Source organism: Megalobrama amblycephala, linkage group LG7, assembly GCF_018812025.1.
Source record: "Megalobrama amblycephala isolate DHTTF-2021 linkage group LG7, ASM1881202v1, whole genome shotgun sequence".
NCBI lineage: Eukaryota > Metazoa > Chordata > Actinopteri > Cypriniformes > Xenocyprididae > Megalobrama > Megalobrama amblycephala.
The window spans coordinates 48,727,200-48,750,155 of NC_063050.1; the positions used below are offsets into that span (position 1 = coordinate 48,727,200).

Here is a 22,956-nt window from a genome sequence, read left to right on the forward strand (position 1 = left end):
ATATATATATATATATATATATATATATATATATATATATATATACACACACACAAATATTTTATTTTTATATATATATATATATATATAAGATATAGTTATAGACAATATCACCAAGTTTATTAAAATGAATTACAAATATCTCTTGTTTTCAAATAGCAGTATAAATATTGTATCAAAAATAAATATAAAATGTTTTTGCCAATTTTTAGAGAGCGATATATCGGCCAGGCAGATTAATATATTAAGCCAGTCACAGACCATCAGCATCTGCAAATTCGACGTTTGCAATAGATGATGCACAATTTTCAAATATTTCAAAGAGGATTTTAAGTACAAGTTAACTGTTACTGTAATTTTGTGGGCATCATAATTGTTATCCAAATAACTGTATTATGTAAGTATACATCAGCATTATGTGTTGGCCCATATTGGTGGGAGTCAAGATATATAATCTGACAGTGTACAGATGTGCAGATCAAAGCACTTCTGTGAATATTTCTAATTTAATCTATGGCCGGCTATGATTTTTAGATCAAAGAACCCCAAACGTCCATTAACGCTAGCGAAATTCATATCAGGAGTGCTCTTGAAATAACGTGTCTTTTTAAAAAACACGTTCCCTCGAAGTTATGCATTAGTATTCCGTGCACTCACTGCATGCAAAAGGGACAAACGCCCTTTTAAAAGCCTTGGTTATTCAGACGTTACGTAGGGATCGCAGAAGAGAAAAGGGGTGTAACGTTTAGAGGGTGACCCAGGGATTAATACGAAGCAGTGTGTGTGTGTGTGTGTGTGTGTGTGTGTGTGCATGGGTTTGTATGTGTGCATGCGTGTTCTTACCTGTGGGAAAGAACGCAGCGGTGGGCTGCTGAAGCTGTGCGTTGGCCAAAGCCTGTTGGTAGTGCAAGACACTGGGGTTGAAGAGAGTACTGGCCCCGTTACTCTTTTCTAGTGCTGGTCTCTTTGGTAGGGGCTGCAGGACTCCATGGGGAAAGGCCTGAGCGTGGCAACACGTGAAAGAGAAGACATGCGTGAGTTAAACGGGGTTTGCACGCATCCACTCACACAAATATCAATGCACATTGTTGACTCGAAGCTGCATCGCTCCGTTTTACACAAGGAGGCACTTATGTTTACTAGGCTTCAATAATTACCACACACATTCATTCTTCAAAATTGACTGATGGTAATATCTACATACATGTACTTGGTGACTTTTACTGTTTCTATCAAAACAAAGAAGCCAAAATTAAAAAAGTCTGTGAGTTGCTACAGTACATTAAAAAGCTACATGCAAAGCAAAAGGTGAAAGGTCATAGTACCAGATCTACAGATGCCTCGAGGGGTCGCTTCATTGCTTTGGCAGTCGACTGAGTCTTTTAATAGCAGGCAGCGAGCACATGATGGCAGTGGGCCAATGGGATTCAAGCGTATTAACATACAGGTAACAGCAAGCAGAGGTGCATCATGGGGACAGCATTGCATTGTGGATAGGTGAGAAGGAAAAAAACAAAAACAAAAATAATCTGAATGCAGTATACCACATACAAAACAATAGGCATGCACATAAACGAAAAAACTCGTCTCAAAGAAACATATCGCTACGTTCTGAATTAGTACGAAAGCAAAAAGCATCTACAATACCTGTGTTAAAAGCGTCAGAAATCAAGATTCTCACCATTTACCAATCAAAGTCAAAAAGGCTAATGGGATTGTAGATATTAGTGTTATGAAAGCTCTCCGAATCATCTTTAGCAGTAAATCAATAGAGAACAAACACTGCACAAAACACACTGACCGTATCCGGCACCCGATATCCGCTATCGAAGGGTTTTCTGTGTGCTTGGCGGATTAAAATCAAACGATGGCAGAATGTCAGGTAGGCATTTCTTTTCAGGGACGAGCGCCGTCAACATGGCTTCGACGGCTTCTTTCGGTCAATACCGAAGCTACATTAACTTTGCCTGACAGCGCTATTGAACGCTTGCGCGATTGCTAATTAAGACTGGAATAGGGTACAAACTGCATGGGCTAATTCACCGGCCCGTGCATCATGTTTCTGCCAATGGAAATCTGGCTGATTTTAACATGCGCTATGACATTTACCACCACTTAGCAAAAAAAAAAAATCAAAAAAAAAAAATCAAAGGACACTTGGTAAACGAGGCGAGGTCGTCTAGGAGAAATGCCTTCCTTGACATTCACTTCTGTCAAAATATGTTGCAATTTCTTACAAACTAAGGGATTAAAATGACTCTCTACATAAAAATCGTAAAGGTCACGGAACCAAAAGAAAACAACTGCTGCGAGTGATCACAGAATGTGGAGCTCTGTTTATTCTTATATTTGAGAACGTCCAATTTATGTTCCTTTACGTTGCTGGTTATGAGTTATTTTTTTTGCCGTATCAGATGTGGCCCATATTTATATTTGTATTAATATAAATATTCATAGGCAATTAACTCTAATTTATATATCTCCAATATTCCTCATTAATAAAATGCCATGCAAAAGTACTGGTAAGAAGTAGAGATGTGGTTTAATGGAATGACGGGCAGCAAAATATTTAGTAAAGAAAAACAGGACGCTTGAAATGAGATGACACTGAGGGCCATGCAAAAATGCTTCAAATCAGAATATCCACAGAAAAAAAAAAAAAAAAAAAAAAAACTATAATGCTAGAATGTTGAAAAGAAAAATGCTTCTGTTCTTCTTTATAGTATAGTCACAGATTACAGGCAAATAAAGTTTGCGAGAGAAAGATAATGCACTTGAAGAGTCATTTAAAGAAAGATGAACATTTTATTAAAAGGAAAAACATCTATGCCTGAACTCTCTCAAAGCTCTGTTCAAAAACCTAGTGTGCTGCATTGCTGTCTACATAAGCTGCATTTCCACCGAAATTACCCGGAACAATTTGTCCCAGGAACTTTTTTCTCCCAGACCTGCTGCTGTCTGCGTTTCCATCGCGGTCTCAAGTACCGTGAAGATGCGGCAAATTAGTCTAACCCCCGAAAGTTGCAGAACTTTGAAAAAGTACAACCTCTAGAGCAGGGACTTTCTGAGAGGGAAATTTTTTTACACGGAACTTCATTTAGACCCTGGTTCCTGTGGTCGAAACACACCACGAGTAACACCCTAAAGTCCCTAGTTCCTGGGGAAAGTTCCTGCAGTGGAAACACGGCTATAGGCTGCTACCTTTTGAACCATAGATGACTTATTTGGAACACTCTACGTAGGCAGCAACTTAGTGCGCTACTCAGAAAGCACTTCTCATGCAAAGTGCACTGGAGTCTCAACTAAAGTCTGACTTTTGCATGTTGCTAAACTAACATACTCTAAGCATAAAAATATACAGCAGCAAACTGAACGATTTTAGTGATGCTTTCTGCATTAAAATCTAACTGTTCACTGAGATTGTCACATGCATTCTGGGATTAAATTCTCTCTGAAGGATACTTGCTGCATGAATTTCTGCAAAACAAGGTATCTTAGAAAGCAGCATAAGTCACAAGCCTTTGCGTTGTGTTTACGTTAGAGTCTAGTGCTGTCCAGGAAGGCAGATCAGTAGGTTTAGGAACAGAGCTTTTAATAAACATCAGAATAAAATGCACTTGAATTGTGCATGCTGAAGGCATTCTTGTAACCAAGAGTTTCATGTTTTGCTCCCCTCCGCCAACATAGAGAACCATTAAAATAAATATGCCACCCACAGGGATTTATCATACAGAATTACATAACCTTCAACTGGAAAAAACAAACAAAACAAAAAAAAACAGAGAGAAAATAAAAGACAAGAAAATGAAGAAACTATAACCGTGTCCTCTGTCTCTCACTTTTAAACTCTTTTGCATTTGGTTTGGGCGCAGGGATCGATTGCTTCAGTAAGTGGCCTGGTTTAAACCCTAGAAAAAATCTGCTTTATTATCTGCAATGTCATTACATCATAATCAGGGAAAGGACATTGCACCTTAAGGCTACCAGCGTTTTACCCTGTAGCCAAAGCTGGCGGTTTATCTCAGGTCGCTGTACGCTCAGGAAACCTGGGTCTTTATTTTCACTCTTGTTTTATTGTTATGGCTGGTGAGCTGATACTGTCCTCGCGTCACCTTCTGACCCAGACGCCACAGTGGAAAAAGACAAAAGGGTTCAGGGCAAAAGCAAAAGCGAAAATGGAGTAAACAGCAAAACGAATGAGGCCAAGCATGTGAGTGTCATGACAGCAAACGCAGCAAAATAAAACCACACCAGCGTGAGATGTGGAAGCGCGAAAGCTTGCTGCCAAATACCGTGTCTACACTCCAAGCGAGTGACGCGACCAAACTAGATCCTTACCGCTGCAATCAATTAAATTAGTGATGCAGTGCAAGAAAACTAGATCTTTCCCATTATAAACGGCAAGCGTTTGTTGCATTGCGTTGCAAACTTGTAATGTAGTTTTATTGATTATAACAGGAGCTGTTCTAGTTCTTGCATTGCATTGCTTACTTGTGTTGTAGAAAAAAACACATGCTTTCATTATAATCCACAAAGCTTCCTACACTGCATGCACACAAGCCGTCAAATCGCATTGTGTTGCTTGTAGTGTAGACAGCTTAAACAGGAGCAAAATAGTTTTATTGTACTGCTCTGCTTGTTGCAGTGTAAATAAAACTAGATGAAAAAAAGTTTGTCAAGACAAACTTTATGTTGCAGGAATGCTGCAATGAAGCAATGCAAAATTGCATTACTTGTATTATAATCAACAAAGCTATCTACTGTATATCACTAGTTTGGAAATTTTCTTGCATCTTATCACTCTCTTCTGTTGATTATAGTGAGAGTGATTTATTTTGTTGCACAACATTCCTTGCATGCGGTGTAAGCAAAACAATTTCACTTCCATTACAAAAAACAAGCATGCAATATCAAGTTTTGTTGCATCACACCACTCTCAATGTAAAAAGTTTTGCTGATTATATCACGAGCAATCTAGTATTGTTAAATTGCGTTCCTGACTTGCAATGTAGAAAAATCCCAGTTGCTCCTATAAACAACAAAGCAACAAAGCAAATGTGCAGTACAGGTTATGGAAGCTTGTTTCTGCCATGAAATAAAAAAAATAAAAAAGGTAATTTCAACTTTTTTTCCTTGCAATTGTGAGTTTATATCTCAAAATTCTGACTTTTTTTTCTCAGAACTGTGAGATATAAACTCTCAACTGTGAGTTATAAAGTCAGAATTGCATGATATAAAGTCAGAATTGCGTGATATAAAGACAGAACTGTGTGATATGAAGTCAGAATTACGAGTTAGAAAGTCTACGAGTTTAGAGGAGTTTATATCACGCAATTCTGACTTTATAAGATGCAATTGCAAGTTTATATCATGTAATTCTGACTTTATAACTCGCAATTGAGAGTTTATATCGCAATTCTGAGAAAGTCAGAATTGTGAGATATAAACTCTAAATTGAGTGTTATGTCCAATTGTGAGGGGAAAAAGACTGACAGTTTTTCTTAGAATTTCAAGTTTATCTCACAATTCTTGCAGTTGCAAGTTATAAAGTCAGAATTGCGAGACAAACTCACAATTCTGAGAAAGTCAATTGCGAGTTTATATCTCGCAATTCTGACTTTATAAGATGCAATTGCGAGTTTATATGATTCAGCTCTGACTTTATAACTCACAATTTTTACTTTTTTCTCAGAATTGCGAGTTATAAAGTCAGAATTGCATGATAAAACTCACAATTGTGAGAAAAAAGTCAGAATTGCAACTATATCATGCAATTCTGACTTCATAACTCGCAATTGCGAGAAAAAAATCAGAATTGTCAGATAAAAAGTCACAGTCACCTTTTATATTTAGTGGCGGAAACAAGCTTCCATAGCTTTTCATGCATCACTCACTAGCAGTACACGTGGGTTCACTGGTTTTAATAGGATCGGGGTAGTTTTGTTGCATTGCTTGCTTGCATCAGAAAATCAACAAAACTGTCAAGGCTGCAACCAAGCGATGCCACAAAATTGCATGCATGCAGAGATAGTGACGCACTAAAACTTGATAGCACCTGTTTCACGAAACTGTCTACACTGTAAGTAATGAAATAAACAAAATAAACATTGCATACATTCAGAGATGTCGATGCAATAAAACATGATACTGTGGCACCTATTATATTCAAAGCCATATACATTGCAAGTGCAAAACGCAACAAAACTCGACATCCCTTTCTTATAGCGGTGCACGAAATTTAGCGCTGCATTGCGTCGCTTGCTTGTAGCGTAGACAAATGAGAGCAGTCATGTGGCCAAAGATGCAGTTTCGCTTGGATAATAGATGAACCTGTGCATTCACGTCAGTTAGGCATGAAGATGTCATCCATCTCCTTAATTTAATCTTGACTGATTTGAGTAGAGTAGGCCTCCCATTGGGCAGAGAAATGGGGAAGAGTAAGCCGCCCCCTGACCTTGTGCAGTCAAGGGTGTGAGCAAAAAAGCTTTTAAGCCATCATGCTTATTATATTAACATCCTATACCTAATAATGATCGCATCAGTACAGTACTAGACGGATAAGAAGGGGGAGTGATTTTTATCACAAGGCTGTCTTCTCAAGCAGCTCGTCTCTTTGTCTCTCTCTCTTTACTCGCTGTTTAATAGGACTAAAATCCTCCAGGGATGAGATAAGGGAGTCGACACAGATTTGGCACGCAACCCCGCCCGGATTCTGGAGATGGGTCATGGCTATATAATAATAAAGCAGTGCTCCACATTTAACGTGCTAACATCATCAGATATCTTAATCGCAACCTCGGCGGGCACGTCTCAACATGTGTTGCCAATTGATTTTATCGTACACATAACCAAAAAGGTTTCACAATTCTAAGCACTGCCTTGGTTACGATTCAATGTGTCGTGACAATGCAGTAAATTAAATTCTGCCGTAAATTAAATGCAGCTGGTGAGGCGCGTTGGTGTAATTTAAAAACCTTTACACACTTTAATGTTTTGCACAACATGACTCTTTAAACGTTGAATCGTATGCATGTTATTTCAATATGAATTGTGCATGCTGCGATTAGCTCACCATGGCTGCAGCGGCGGCCTGCGCTGCGACGGCAGTCTGGTTGGCCTGGTGCTGGGCTGCTTTGATCTTGGCCTGCAGATGTGCTGGAGGGTGGAAATACTTGCACTTCTCGCGCGAGCAGCGGCTCTTGATGTAGTCCATGCACACGGTGACCGTGTTGTCGCTCGTGTCAATCATGGGGCTGTCGCTAGGATGGGCGAAGCGGCAGTCGGTCTCGCCACGCGCGCAGTTACCCCGCTGAAACTCGCGACACACCTGGTGTTTCGCGGACGCAAAACAAACACGCAGACAAAACAAACAGGGAACACAACAGAAATGTGCAAACAGAGATGTGAGTCATTGAAGTTTCAAAGCTTTCATGTATGAGAACAGGTATTGTAAATAAACACATGGAGCTGAATATTAACAAAGGCAGTGACAGCCTCTCTCGGTGTGGGAGGGCTGCAGAGGAACAGAGCCTCTTATTATCACAGACATCAGTCAGTTGCTAAGTGTTCGCACATTTAGTGACACACACGCACGCAAACAACCTTCAACTGTTATTGTTTCAACCGCACTGATCGTTTTCTTGCAAGGCAGCGCTGAATTGAAATGCCTCACACTTCTTTCTGTCCTTCTCACACTTCTCTGCAATTAATTCAGCTCCATCTTTAACATGCAGACAAAAGCTTTTCGTCTTCATAAACTTCAATATTAAAGTTTGAAATCTCGCAGTGACCTTGACTTTACTCAAATGTTCGACATTCAGAATTTATCCGACAGTGATGATACTGGTCTGCTTTCTTGCATCCGTATGCATACTGACTTATGATTGGACTTTTCTTTTTTTAAATTACGATTGGTCTTTACATATAATTGCATACTGAATTATGATTGGTCTTTTCTCTCTTACATTTATTTGCATACTGAATTATGATGGGTCTTTTCTTTCTTTCATCATTTCTTTATAATGAATGATGGTCTTTTTTCCCCTTTTTAAATATATTTGCATATTAAAATGTCATTTATTTGCACACTGAATTGCGATTCAAAATATTAAAATGTCAGATAATTTCTTTCTTATGTCTGGCAATATCTTTCACTTTCTACCCATTTATCCCAAGGGTTCAAGTTTTGACTACTTAGTTTTAAAGGGTTAGTTCACCCAAAAATGAAAATTCTCTCATTAATGACTCACCCTCATGTCGTTCCAAACCTGTAAGACTTTGTTCATCTTTGGAACACAAATTAAGATATTTTAATGAAATCAGAGAGCTTTCTGTCCCTCCATTGACAACTACCACTTTGACGCTTCAAAAAGAGATCGTAAAACTACTCCATCTGAAATTTGAATAAAAACGATTTTTTAACTAAACTGCTTAATTTATATGGATTCGTTTTACGATCTCTTTATGAACTTTTTGAAGCGTCAAAGTTGCTATGGAGTGACAGAAAGCTCTCAGATTCATCAAAATATCTTTATTTGTGTTTCAAAGATGAACGAAAGTCTTACAGGTTTGGAAAGACATGAGGGTGAATAATTAATGACAGAATTTTTGGGTGAACTGTCCCTTTAAGAGTTTGTCACTGGTGGTAGTTGCTGGAACTACAACACTGCATCCTTTTGAGGCCAAAAAGCATAGCATTTTATTGTGCATTTTAACAAAACCTTTCTGCAAGCAATATTTTAAATAAGGTAAATGTTCAATTGTATTATATAGTAAATCATTTTAGTTAAAAGCGTGAACTAGACTTACTTTTTTATGCTTTAGGTTTTCTAATACCTTTTATCTAGATTTCAATAATTGCAATGAGATTCAAACTCTGGTTCAGAAATGATGCAGTTTGTCTCAAGCTGAATTAAATGTTGGCCTCAACAATGTCTCGGTGTGACGCATTACCTCGAGCTTGTCTGTGCGCAGTAGTTTCTGCGTGGAGGACGAGCTCGGCACGCTAACCGGCGGGCTGCCGGGGACGATGACAGGGGTGCTGGAGAGCATCTCTGTGGGGACAAGACCCATGCCGTGGCTCATGGGAGTCAGATACGGTGCGTAACTCAGTCCAGGGCTTGAGCCCAGACCTTGGCTGACAGGAAATGTAGGCTGTGAAGACAATTAATATGATATTTACATAAAATAATAACAACTTCCACATCTGGAAGGCTCAAAAAAAGCAAAATGCAGCAAAAAAGAAAGACGCAAAGTTGCATACCACTGGTTGCATGGTGGTGCCAGGGATCATGAACTGCATCTGCTGGGCCAGCATCGCTGCTGCGGTCTTCTGCTGGATGAGGTTGTTGCGTCCGTTGATTTCCAGCTGCGTCTTCAGATGCGCTGGTGGGTGAAGGTACTTACAGTTCTCTCTCGTACACCGACCCTACAGCAAGAAAGATCACAAATGAGAACTCATAAGAATCTCAACTGTTCCTCCTAGTCTGAAAAAACCCCAGTAATCCCACAAGTATCCAAAAAAAGTCAGCCCATAAGTCTGCAATCAAAATTCAGAGATCTGATGAGACAATCATTTCTCATCAAATTCTCAAAAAAATAAACTGATCTGATCTGTGCTCTTCAAATTCATTTCATAACTTTATACTGTCATTATTCGACTACTGACTCATTATATATAGTAAACACATTAATAAATGTACCTATGCGAAAACACAAAACAACATCTATTTGCATATTTTTTATTTTACTTTCTACCCATTTATTTTCAAGAGTGGTAGATGCCACAACTACAACATTGCATAATTTAGAAGCCAAAAAGCATAATATTATAATATATAGATATATTAACAACATAAAACTTTTTGCAAGCAATATTTTAATGGAGAATGTTTCATCAATTTATACAGTAAATCAGTTTAGTTAAAAGCATGAAATAGACTTTGTGAGCAGGCAATATGACCAAAATCTTAATTCACGATATGAGAAAAGAGATTTTATTTTTAACATGCCAATAAAGTACACCTCTGCAAAAAAGAAGCAGCAGCTAAAACAGTGTAGAAATGACTGTACAACATGCATGAAATACAAGCAGCATCAATGCAGTGAAGATGTCGACTCCATACTGCAATATTAATTAAGTAGGCCAAAGTTAGAAGAATGTTCTCACAAGGTCAAGCGTGTGTTTGCATTAAACCTCCACTGCAGGATATCCAGTGACACGGGAGGCCGAACTGATACAGAGATGTGAAAAATTGTGGAGGAGGGGTTAAAAAAAAAAACGCAGCGGTAGCACATACTGCGGACATGCAGAGACACAGAAAGAGAATCTCTCTGCCTCTGCAGATGCTGCGTTGCCCTGCATGCATTCTACAGCATCAGCTGCTCGCTGGAGGTGTGAGATCTCCACGGTAACCTTGAACACAAATATCACACGCTCATGCTACTTACAAAACAAGGAAACTGACGAAAACAAAAATATAGATATAATTTATTTAAAAAAAATAATACATTTTAAAGAAATGTTTAATAAATAGTTATTTTTTTAATTATATGTAATTTAATTGTACATATTTCTAAATTTTGTATTTTCCAATTCTGTTTTTAATATTTAATGCTAAATTTTAAAATGAAAAATTACTATAAAAGATTTTTTTTAATTTTATACTGTATATATATATATATATATATATATATATATATATATATATATATATAATTACTATTTTCTATTTCTAAATTTTGTATTTTTAAACAAAAATTGAAATGTAATGCAACTTATTTTTTTAAAATACTACTGTTAATTTTTTTCTCATTAGTGCGGTTTACAATGTCAAACATAACTATTAATATTGCTTATGTTTAGAATTGTTTTCTATCTTTGTTGATAATGCTACTATGATAATGAAAAAAACATGTGTTCAATTTGAAGCCTTCCAAGTTCCAAAATATGCTTTATGTTATTGTTTTGTAACTGTTATTAAACCATAAGGAGAGTTTTATACTATTGCAGCAGTTAGAGATCCATCTGTGTTAGATATAGATCCGGGTTGCTAAAGACCCGAATATGTAATAATGAATGGTGAAACATTCATGCATTTAAGGGTTAAAATACTTGTAGTAACTTTTCAAATGTATTCAAAAAATTAAAAACTATTTCAAGGTGGAAAGGCTGATGCATATATGTGTGCATGTACAGCAGCTTATCTATTTTGCATTATCTTTCATAATGAGGCTTATGTTTCTTTATCAAGGGTATGAAACCTTTTAAAGCAGAGATGTGACCTATATAAGCTATTGTGTACTCTCAGCACTGTTGCAGGGAGGTCACAAATCCCTTGAAAACATCTTGGGAAGCATTCGCAGGAATGTGCACGGTCAGCTTATCTGAGGGCTTGCTTCCTTGTTGGTTTATGACAACAAGGATAAAAGCACAAGATGTATCCAGGTATCCTTCCTTACTCGGATTACAATGGAGATAGTGTGCTATAAATAACGCAAAACTAGATCTAAACGGAGCATGGCTGTCATTTCAATGATCTCCAAACAGTTAAACAACGCTGAATCAGCTCACTGCAGCCCACCGCATAGGAGCCGCAGCGGCATGAACTGAAATAGCTGACTTTTGTTAATGTGGTCAAGACCGTGGGTGATTGATCAGTCCCAAAATATGTTGCATTTGCGATCATTTAAAAGCTTTGCGTTATTGACAGCTTTGTGTTTTCGCTCACCAGACCAAATATGCCTTAATGCGCACTCACTGAATGCAGTGATGGAAGCATCTGAACTCGACACTGGGATCTGTAAAAAATTATGGGTCTAATGCATCAGCTGAATTATACACTAATAATCAGTAATGTTTCTTGAGCAGCAACTGAGCATATTAGAATGATTTCTGAAGGATCATGCGACACTGAAGAATGAATGATATTTCACAACATTACTGAAGAGTGAAAAGAGTGGCTTACTAACACCACACTACAAATGAATCTGAATTTGAACTGAACTGCATTCTAGATGTAGCAAAATCTTGCACCATAAAGATGTGTTCACACTGACAGCGATTAAACCGATTCATTTTGGCAAAATGATGTACTGTTGATTTCTACTTGACCGCTTTATCTGACAGTATAACTGAAAATGACTGATTCACTTCACTTTGCTGCTGCAAACTCTTGTCAGTGTGAATGCTCATTAACATGCATTTACATTGTGTCCTGACCATTCATGATAATGTCAAGCAACACACGATCAATCTAGTTTCATTTAACGCATTTTATGTCTTGAAATGAGAAGAAAAATAGTGGTTTACATACACAGCATCACAGCATCACAAATAGCTGACTTTTGTTAATGTGGTCAAGACCTTGGGTGACTGATCAGACCCACAATATGTTGCATTTGCGATAATTTAAAACAAATGTTTCTTGAGCAGCAAATGAGCATATTAGAATGATTTCTGAAGGATTAAGTGACACTGAAGACTGTAATAAGCTTTGCATCACAGGAATAAATTACATTTTAAAGGGGTGGTTCAATGCAATTTCACTTTTTTAACTTTAGTTAGTGTGTAATGTTGCTGCTTGAGCATAAACAGTATCTGCAAAGTTACAGTGCTGAAAGTTCAATGCAAACAGAGATTAAAGTTAAATCTTTTAAAGTTATGGCAGTTTAATGCCTGCAAAAACAACCAGTTTGGACTACAACAAGCTTCTTCCCGGGTTGGTGACATCATAAACCCTGCAAAACACGCCCCCGGGAACACGCAACAAAGTGGGCGAGGCCATGTCGTGCAGCATAATGGAAGCGGAGGAGTTGTGTACACCGGACGCGAGCGGCGCAACGCGTCAAAAGATATAGAACCCATTATAATCTGTGATATTTTCTACACTGGATGCGGCGCTGAAGACAGCTTCCAGAATCTACACGAGTTCAATGCTGGATTTGCACAAAGGCTTTTACTGAAAGATGAAGCAGTTCCCACTTCAAAAGCAGAAGCTGCTGTTTATTGGCTTCAAACTGTAAGTATGTTTTATTGTTTGTACATGTCTTTTAAACGTATAGTTCTGTTGCTATTTTTGGTTGCATCAAGGACATATACAAAGAGCAACACGTTTTTTGCTTTGCTAGCCAGTTAGCTGTATTATAGTGCATACTTCTCCATCAAACGTCTATGTTCATAGACAAACAGTTGTTCATGCTATAAATGAAACGCTACCTTTACAAAAATGCTACTACTCAGTCATGTATTCGGCTACAGTAAAGCTTTAATCAGGATAAAACTGTATATTGAAAGCTAACAAACAGCCGTGACAGCATCTAAACGCTCTGACACAAAAAAAAAAAAAAAAAAATGAAATACCATTCATAAACATCCTTTAAAAGCCGCAATTGCAGCTTGACCCTCTTCATCTGGGTCTAATTCGGGCTCAATTTGATACATCAATTATTTACATTTTCACTGAAGCAACGAATGGTAAGGGGAGTGGCGTTTCCGGGCGCTTCAGCGAATCACGATACACTGGGCCCGCTACCAACCTGCTATCCAATCTGAGCCCATTGCGTATTTCGGAGGGAGTGGTATCATAGAAGCAGGAAGTCAAACAAGCCGTTCATATGACAGTGGAAACAGAGGTGTAGAATAAAGGTAAAATATATGAAAAATACAGCATTTTCAAAAAAAAAAACGAAGCATTAAGACTGTTAAACTGAGGTCTAAAAACGCCCGGCGCGTTTTGCAGGTTTTTTTTCAATTGCAAAAACACAATCTCTGTCATTTTTGTCATAGAGACATAAGTAATACTAATTGAAAAAAATCTCCTTTTATTTGTATACACTGAAAAAACAAAATGTTGTGCTTTTTGTAAAATAAAGAAAACTAACATGATGCCTTTATCTCCCTCTGAACGAAGTCCAATATTCAAAAATAGTGTAACTTAGTGAATACAACACAAAAAATTACTGTTTTACATGATCAAATAAACGCAGCCCTGGTGAGCATATTCAGAGACTTCTTTCAAAAACATTAAAAATCCAAATTATTCCAAACTTTTGACCACTAGTGTAAATGATGCTAATATCATTCGTTATAAACACATAATCAATTATAGGCCAAGCTGAACATCACAGAAGTTTTTTTTCACAGCCTACCTGACTGAAATGCTATTAATATGCAAGTCTTTTCAGGTCTTACTATTCAATTCTTTTGTCTTCACAGGTGAGAATGAGCCATTATTCATGGAGATTCCGCCTCCTCGCAACCGTGTTTCTTGGCAAAAAGTGTCTTACAAAAACTAAATCAGTATATTGTTATAAATGAAAGAGTAGTCAGCATAATTTTTACATAATTTTGAAGCAAAACTCTAGTCTAAACCTCAATACAAAAGTCTTGTGAACACAGATTTAATATACTTTTATTGGCCTTATATCAGGACTTAAGTTTTTGTTTTTTCAGTAACCACGCATAAACGTTATTCCTTCAAAAAACACAAACATGTACACACATGTTCTACATATTATGGTAGCCTAGTTTGTGCTGATACAGTGTAATGACCTTGTGTCTTAATATGTTTATGAACTGAAAAAAGAAAATGTCAGGGCATGTCAAAACTTCTCCAGGCCCCAAATCAGCCTCAGACTCCAGAGGGTTAAACTGTGCCTCAAAAACACAATCAAGCCTAGAAAAAAAAACACTGAACCACCCCTTTAAAATCTATTCAAATAGAAAACAACATTACTGTTTTACATGATCAAATAAACGCAGCCCTGGTGAGCATAAGAGACTTCTTTCAAAAACATTAAAAATCCAAATTATTCCAAACTTTTGACCACTAGTGTAAATGATGCTAATATCATTCGTTATAAACACATAATCAATTATAGGCCAAGCTGAAGACAGGTCTAGACACTTAACACCCTCAAATTCCCAAATATGCAGCGCTGTAATCCATAGGAACAGGGTGCCGGTGGCTATCAATATCCCTGCTGGAATAACAGTGTTGTCCAGCCGTCCAGCTAAAAGCTGAAAGGTGTCAAAGCCAATCAGTCCAGGCCAAAAGACAGACTCTTGCGGCCGCTAACGGAGTGACGGATGGTGAGGAAAAGTGAAAGACATCTGATAGTGGACTTCCACTTCTGCCGACTTGAGGTATCGGGATTTTCGGGTGCTGTGCAAAGGATCGTACTGGAATATGTATGAGAGGTTTGATTTGCTGTGTGCACCCTGATTGAGAGGGGACTGCTGACTCAATAATGAAGAAGGGATGGTCTATTTTTATCGTCAAACTCGGCAGGAATGGTGCTGATGGAGGACGACAAAAAGCTCTGTATCAAATGACCAATCCTAAATGTGCTACACAATACTGCATAGCTGCAATTAACGGAGGCACCGGATTTAGAAATCCGAGATGCGATAAACTAAGACATTACTGGAGAAAAAAAGTATGAAAAACATTAAAGAGGAGATACAAGGTTCATGCCGGCTTGTCATTGCAAGTGGTCAAAAGCATGCTAATATGCATCTTGTGGTGTAGTCTTGGTTGATGCTTAATTTACTGCATTTCGCATCCTGAAAGAAAAGAAGAGTGGCTTACTAACACCACACTACAAATGAATCTGAATTTGAACTGAACTGCATTCTAGATGTAGCAAAATCTTGCACAATAAAGATGTGTTCACACTGACAGCGACTAAACCAATTCAGTTTGGCAGAATTATGCACTGTTGATTTCTACTCGACCGCTGTATCTGACAGTATCATTGAAAATGACCAATTCACTTCACTTTGCTGCTGCAAACCGTTGTCAGTGTGAATGCTCATTAACATCTATTTACATTGTGTCCTGACCATTCATGACAATGTGAAGCAACACACGATCAATCTAGTTTCATTTAATGCATTTTATGTCTTGAAATGAGAAGAAAAAGAGTGGCTTACATACAAAGCATCACAAATAAATCTGCATTTGCACTGAATTGAGTTTTGGATGTTATCACAATCTTTGTAATTACACCAATCGCACTGACAGCAATTAAACTGCATCAGTTTGGAAAGTTACTATACTATTGGTTCCCAATTAACTGGATTGTGTGTTAGTCATCACGTTGCCTTAAAGAACAGTGGTTTACCATGACAATCAATTTGAACTGAGCTGGGTCCTGGAATTAGTCTGTGAAGTGAAACACAAAAACATCTATTTTCACTAGTTTAACTATTTTTTAGGTTTTTATTTGAGTCAATTTGTCACTTTTTGCTCTATTTTACATAAAATCTCATATATAAAATTAACTTTTTCCACCATGCAAGGTTAGCACACGTACTTTCAAAGACAGTTATTTTCCTCTTCATTACTGTAAGGATGCTTTTAAAAAATCTGTACTGTATAAAGTTCTAAATAAATGTGACTTTACTAAGTGAAACTGCAACACAGACCAGATGTTGGCGCTCAGATGTATGTGTTACTTCTGTGAAAAATAAATAAAACTACAACTTTGACCTCAAAGGCAATACGCAAACATTTTTAAAACAATCAAGTATGCCTGCATTAGCAAGCAATATCAGTCAATGTTTGGTTTCAAATACCTAAAAATAATGGAAAATGAGTTTATAGTCTCAAGAGCAGCGACCCCTCAGACCCTACATGTTGGAACAAAGGAGTCAGAAAACCATTAATGCGGCATGAACAAAACAACACAAGTCACAATCTACTGATCTCAAGGTACTACTAGACTGTGACATAAATATAGATTTACTAGAACTTTAAAATTGTGATACAATCTCTCTGATTGACATGAAAATCAAGCAAATGTTAACGTGAAAGGCAGTGTACTGTTGTCAGTGACATTGCTGTACACTCAAGCGACGTGAGTGGTCTAGCCAGCACTGATTGGAAGTACAGTGGGTCACGCCGGGCCGTCACTCTCCCGCACGGCACTTAAATAAATAGGCTTGATTACTAAGGGTACGGCACAGTGAGAGAGCAAGATCAAAGAGGCTTAATGGGATGAGCTCCTGGGAATGCTGACAAAGACAGTCTTCTGACATGAGCGTCCTTGTCATCATGTTGGGACTTTCGTTGGTCTGTCCCTCATACTCATACATGTACGAGACAGAACTGAATTCAGAATGCCTTTCAAATTCAAATTCAATTATTGAATTTGATTTGAGGTAGCAAAAGGGATGCAGAGTTGCAATTTGAATGTAAAGAAAAATAATTAATATAAAAGAAAGCATTTCTAAAAACTGGATGGATGGATGGATGGATGGATGGATGGATGGATGTGCCTTTCAAATTCAAATTCAATTATTGAATTTGATTTGAGGTAGCAAAAGGGATGCAGAGTTGCAATTTGAATGTAAAGAAAAATAATTAATATAAAAGAAAGCATTTCTAAAAACTGGATGGATGGATGGATGGATGGATGGATGGATGGATGGATGGATGGATGGATGGATGGATGGATGGATGGATGGATGGATGGATGGATGGATGGATGGAATGCTAGACAGACAGACAGACAGAAAAAACGAACATCAGACAGAAAAAAACAAATAAATGAATGATCGACAGACAGTTATCAGAGAAAGTGTTAACAGCAGTATGAACTGACGGCATATCTATGGACTTTTAAGGTAATCAGCGAAACTACCTAGTTCAAATTGTTACAGGGGTTTTATTCTATTAAATATATAAATGTTAGTGTGAAAAATTAAAAAAGCTTTAAAATATCAATCTGCATATGCGGGGGACATCAGTTATGCTCATCTTGGCTCGCTCCTTTTAAGTCATCTTGAATAAACAGCTAATTTTTCATGAAGCACATACAAAAGACCTAAACCGGAAGCAATCTAATCTGTTTTAAAGAAAACGGAAGTTTGATTGCGCATAACCCCTATGCTACATAGAACGGTAGATAGCTATATAGACAGACAGAACAAACAACAGATAGAACGAACAAAGAAATGAATGATCCAAAGGAATGAACGATCGACAGACAGAACGAACAAACAAAGAAACAAACAATCTGAAAGAACAAAGGAACAAATGATCGACAGACAGAACAAACAACAGATAGAACGAACAAAAGACAAAACAACAGATAGAATGAACAAAGAAACGAACAATCCGAAGGAACAAAGGATCGACACAGTCAGAACAAACAACAAATAGAACGAATAAACAAAGAAATGAACAATCCGAAAGAACAAATGAATGAACGATCAACAGACAGACAGATAGAACAAACAACAAATAGAACGAACAAAGAAACTAACGTTCCGAAGGAACAAAGGATCGACAGACAGATAGAACAAACAACAGATAGAACTAACAAAACACAGAACAAACAACAGATAGAACAAACAAAAGACAGAACAAACAGATGGAACGAACAAAGAAACTAACGTTCCGAAGGAACAAAGGATCGACAGACAGATAGAACAAACAACAGATAGAACTAACAAAACACAGAACAAACAACAGATAGAACAAACAAAAGACAGAACAAACAGATGGAACGAACAAAGAAACAAACGATCCGAAGGAACAAAGGATTGACAGATAGAACAAACAACAGATAGAATGAACAAAAGACAGAACAAACAACAGATAGAACGAACAAAGAAACGAACGTTCCAAAGGAACAAAGGATCGAGAGACAGACAGATAGAACAAACAAAAGACAGAACAAACAACAGATTATTTATTCTAAGAAACAAACGATTCGAAGGAATAAATGATCGACAGACAGACAGATAGAACAAACAACAGATAGAACGAACAAAAGACAGAACAAACAACAGATAGAACAAACAAAAGACAGAACAAACAGATGGAACGAACAAAGAAATGAACGATCCGAAGGAACAAAGGATCGACAGACAGACAGATAGAACAAACAACAGATAGAACGAACAAAAGACAGAACAATCAACAGATAGAACGAACAAAGAAACGAACGATCCGAAGGAACAAAGGATCGACAGACAGACAGATAGAACAAACAACAGATAGAACGAACAAAAGACAGAACAAACAACAGATAGAACGAACAAAGAAACTAACAATCCGAAGGAACAAAAGGAATGACAGACAGACAGACAGACAGACAGACAGATAGATAGATAGATAGATAGATAGATAGATAGATAGATAGATAGATAGATAGATAGATAGATAGATAGATAGATAGATAGATAGATAGATAGATAGATAGATAGCAATGGTGAGGAAAGGTGCAATCTAGCAATGGTGAGGATAGGTGCAATCAGGATGCTTAACAATTCAGATTTGAACCTGTGTCTCCCACATAAGCACCACACACGTGCAACGTCACACCACAGCTGTTTTAGTGCATTAGGGAAAGTCTTTCAATCAGTTGTGAGCACCAGGAGGGTATCAGGTAACCAGAAAGCTTTTAGACAAATCAACTCCACTTACTGTGAATGACTTCTTTGAACCCCTAAAAGCTCTTGCCCCTTTCAAAGCACAGAAACGACCGCACCTGAAACATCTGAAACGGAGCACGAACACCATAAATTGACAGTAAATGTTCTATACAGTCTCCTCAAATCAATCCCAGTTGGGACTGGGAACACTGCTACCCATTTCATGGAGAGATTAGGATTAAAACCACTTAACCCATTTAATATCCATGCCCCAGACTCAAGCCAAGTAATTCCCCTTACTCACCCATGTAAACGTAACGCATTTTCAAGAAAATTAGCGTTCAGGCGAACATGCTAATTAGGGTATAACTGAGGTCAAGTGGAAGTTGGCTGGTACAATTAATGTTTTCAGACTCTAATAATAGATTTACACAGTGATTTTCCCTGCAGAATAAAATCCCAGAATCTCCTAACTGTCATCCGTTCAAACAGAGTAAATTCCCAGTTTTTACTGTCGTCTGTCCAAACACTGATGTAGAATGTTAAATGCCCTTTGTCATACTCTACTCTTTGACCGATCGACCGCAAATTAGAGTTTGAACTGCGAACCCGCTTCTCTCCTCGACTCCAGTTTCCTTGATGTTCCGGGCTTGCAGTCAAAAGTAATCCAACTGCGCTGGTGGGTGGGAGACAAACACAGGGGCCATTTTCAGAGTAGAAGGAGAATTGAGCCTCAGTTGTGGCCTCCAACACCCAAACACCCATTTGCATTTCAGTCTCAATGGGCCTCTATTCCAGCGGCAGCGGCACAGTTGGCGAGCTGCATTACTTCTGATGAGGGCGGCACTCGAAACGCTGGAGACGTCTTGATGGCTCAGCAAGTATTTACAGCTAAATAAAAGCAAGTTCCTCTCATTGTATACACACATGACATGTCATGAACAAGACATCATGTATATCAGCTGACTGTTAAATGTAAGTCACAAACTCTTTTATCCAAATTGACTAACAGTACACTTATTACTGGGACAAGTTGAATATTCAATGAATGCATTTCCAAGCCAAGATGGTGACATGGAGGTTGAAGGTTGAAGTTCATTCTCCAGTTCGTCTCTACGTATCCCAATCGCATTGCTTCTTTTTAAAATGCAATTATTGCCATAATCTTTAATAAATTAACATTAACCATATTACTTCAGGGATTCCCACAGCTGAACCCTGAGATATTAAGTTAATATTTCAATAATCTCACAACATATTTACATGTTCATGTTACTCTGATGTCGGACAATGGTCACATGACATGCAGTTAAACAAATAAAATATTTTTCATATATTTTGGTAAGCGTTTTATTTTAAAATTATTTTTTTTTAAATATATTTATTTACTTATAATTTAACTGCATATTAGCAAAGGCTACTCTATATTCATGGCATTTAAAGTAATCATAACAACAATAATACTTCAATTAATTGTAAACTATAATTTAAAATATTTTACAAACAAACAAAACCAAATTACATAAATATAATTAAATGAACTAATAATAATAACAATAAACATTTAAATTTTCTCAATTTGATATTTGATTAAAAAAAAATCTAATAATTTCCAACAAGAAACGTTTTAAAATGTAATGAATAAAAATGTTATTTTTGCATTTTTATAAATTCATTTTTTTAGGTTTTTGTCAACTCCCAAACCCCTTGCAGTTCAAATTATTATTAATGAAAGATGAAGACAAACATTTTTCAGAACAACATACCCTAATGAAGCATTCAATAAAACCAGGAACAAATATTAATACAGTAAACAGTGTTTATTTTGATTTCATGCTGACTTTATGTTTTGCTCAGGGCCACAATGGCTGATGGTTTGCACCTTCAAGAACTCAAATCAGCAACTTCCTGGTTACTATCCTTGTGCTTTAGCCATTATACCAGCTAAGTGTGAATCTTAACCACAAAACAAGGGTACTCATGAATGTGATCCCTTTAGAGTGAACAATCACAAGAAATAGATATGTGGTCATGCCTTAGTTGTCTGGCTATCAGCCTGAAAATACATCTGTCAGTTTACATTGCTGAAGAGCAATGGAGTCTCATAGAGTCTAGCTGATCTCTCATGCCTTCATGCCCACAGACAGCTGAAAATGACACTGAAAAAATAGCTTTTTATACCCCAAAACCTGTTCAGAAGCGGGTGTTTGACAGAGCAGTGAACCCAAGAGGGTGTCTTGTGTCTGTGGCACGTTCTGGGTGGCTGGTCGTCCACAGCCATCAACGACCACCAATGAGTTTGCTCTAGAGGTCAAAGAAACCTAACCAAGTGAACTTGCCTGCAACCAGAACCAACAGGGTTGATGGTGCAAAAGTGGATGAGAAAGCAGGAATAGCCTCTTGACTGAGTAAACCTTCCTGGTTCCTCTTCCGGAGTTCTGATCCATTTCACGCAGCTCCATTTCCCAATGAGACCGCACTCATCACCTACACAACCGTGAGTGCTGTTCACCAACATCACTTCCTGCTTTAAAATGAAGGGCTCTCTGGGTAACATATAGAGTGGAACTGAATCTAAAGAAGGAATTGAAACAATATACTAATTCTTTAGTTTCACACATACTACGGATCTGTAAGTCTGTAAGACAGAGCAAATTGTGATGCTTAAAGGGGAACTATAATGCCCATTTTACAAGATGTAATATAAGTCTCTGCGGTCCCCAGAATGTGTCTGTGAAGTTTCAGCTCAGAATACCTCACAGATCATTTATTATAGCTTGTCAAATTGGTCCCTATTTGGGTGTGAGCAAAATCATGCCATTTTTGTGTGTCTTTTTAAATGCAAATGAGCTGCTGCTCCCGACCCCCTTTCCAGAAGAGGGCGGGGCTTTAACAGCTCAGGCTTCGGCTGCTCAACAACAACAAAGCTGGAGAATCTCACGCGGCCAAAATGACGATTGTCAGTAGCGGTGTTCAGAATTGCATTGTTTAAACTGGAGTCGGACACTGATGGAGAGATTTAGGAAGAAGTTACAACTTTTAGAATGCAACTAGATGTTTCTCAATGGTTAGTTGATAAATTTATGTAGTTGCTGTGGAGTTGATTCAACTTACCGACTAGCATGTGCCGTCATGTTATTCTTTTGTGCAAATCTAGCATTGAATTGACCCTCGTTAGTGAAGCAGTCTGGGATAAAATGATGGCATGGTAACAACACTCTACTACAACAACTCTTCCTCTTCTCTAAAGCAGCCCAACATGGCCTCACCTCCTTTGTTACATGTTCCTGGGGGCAGGGTTTATGTAAATTTTGGGGTTTGTGATGTCACCAACCCGGGAAGAAGCTCGTTGTAGTCACTACCAGCTGTTTGTTATAGTTCTTAAAAAGCGATTTCTGTAAAAGAAAATCCCCCTTTGCATTAACCTTTGACCATCTTAACTTAACTCAAACAGCAACATTACACACTAACTAAAGTTAAAAAAGTGAAATCATAATCAAGGACCCCTTTAATTTCTTCATGTTTGCAATGCATGAACAAAGATTTTACACACATTTTTTTTCTAACATAAA

At 37.7% G+C, this 22,956-nt stretch overlaps 1 protein-coding gene across 16 annotated transcripts in view; it reads right to left on the minus strand.

Moving 5' to 3' along the window:
* Window positions 1–22,956, minus strand: part of mbnl2 (muscleblind-like splicing regulator 2) — an 81,887-nt gene that overhangs the window by 14,182 nt on the left and 44,749 nt on the right. For 13 of the 16 annotated variants that reach the window (XM_048197923.1, XM_048197926.1, XM_048197922.1 and 10 more), the window contains exons 3-7: window positions 9,263–9,427; window positions 8,953–9,153; window positions 7,073–7,327; window positions 1,326–1,379; window positions 844–1,000 (exon numbers count right to left, since the gene is read on the minus strand). In XM_048197923.1, the coding sequence (XP_048053880.1) occupies window positions 844–1,000; window positions 1,326–1,379; window positions 7,073–7,327; window positions 8,953–9,153; window positions 9,263–9,427 (832 nt within the window). The remainder of the gene's footprint in view (window positions 1–843; window positions 1,001–1,325; window positions 1,380–7,072; window positions 7,328–8,952; window positions 9,154–9,262; window positions 9,428–22,956) is intronic. The other 3 variants (XM_048197928.1, XM_048197924.1, XM_048197921.1) reach the window with 1 other exon arrangement.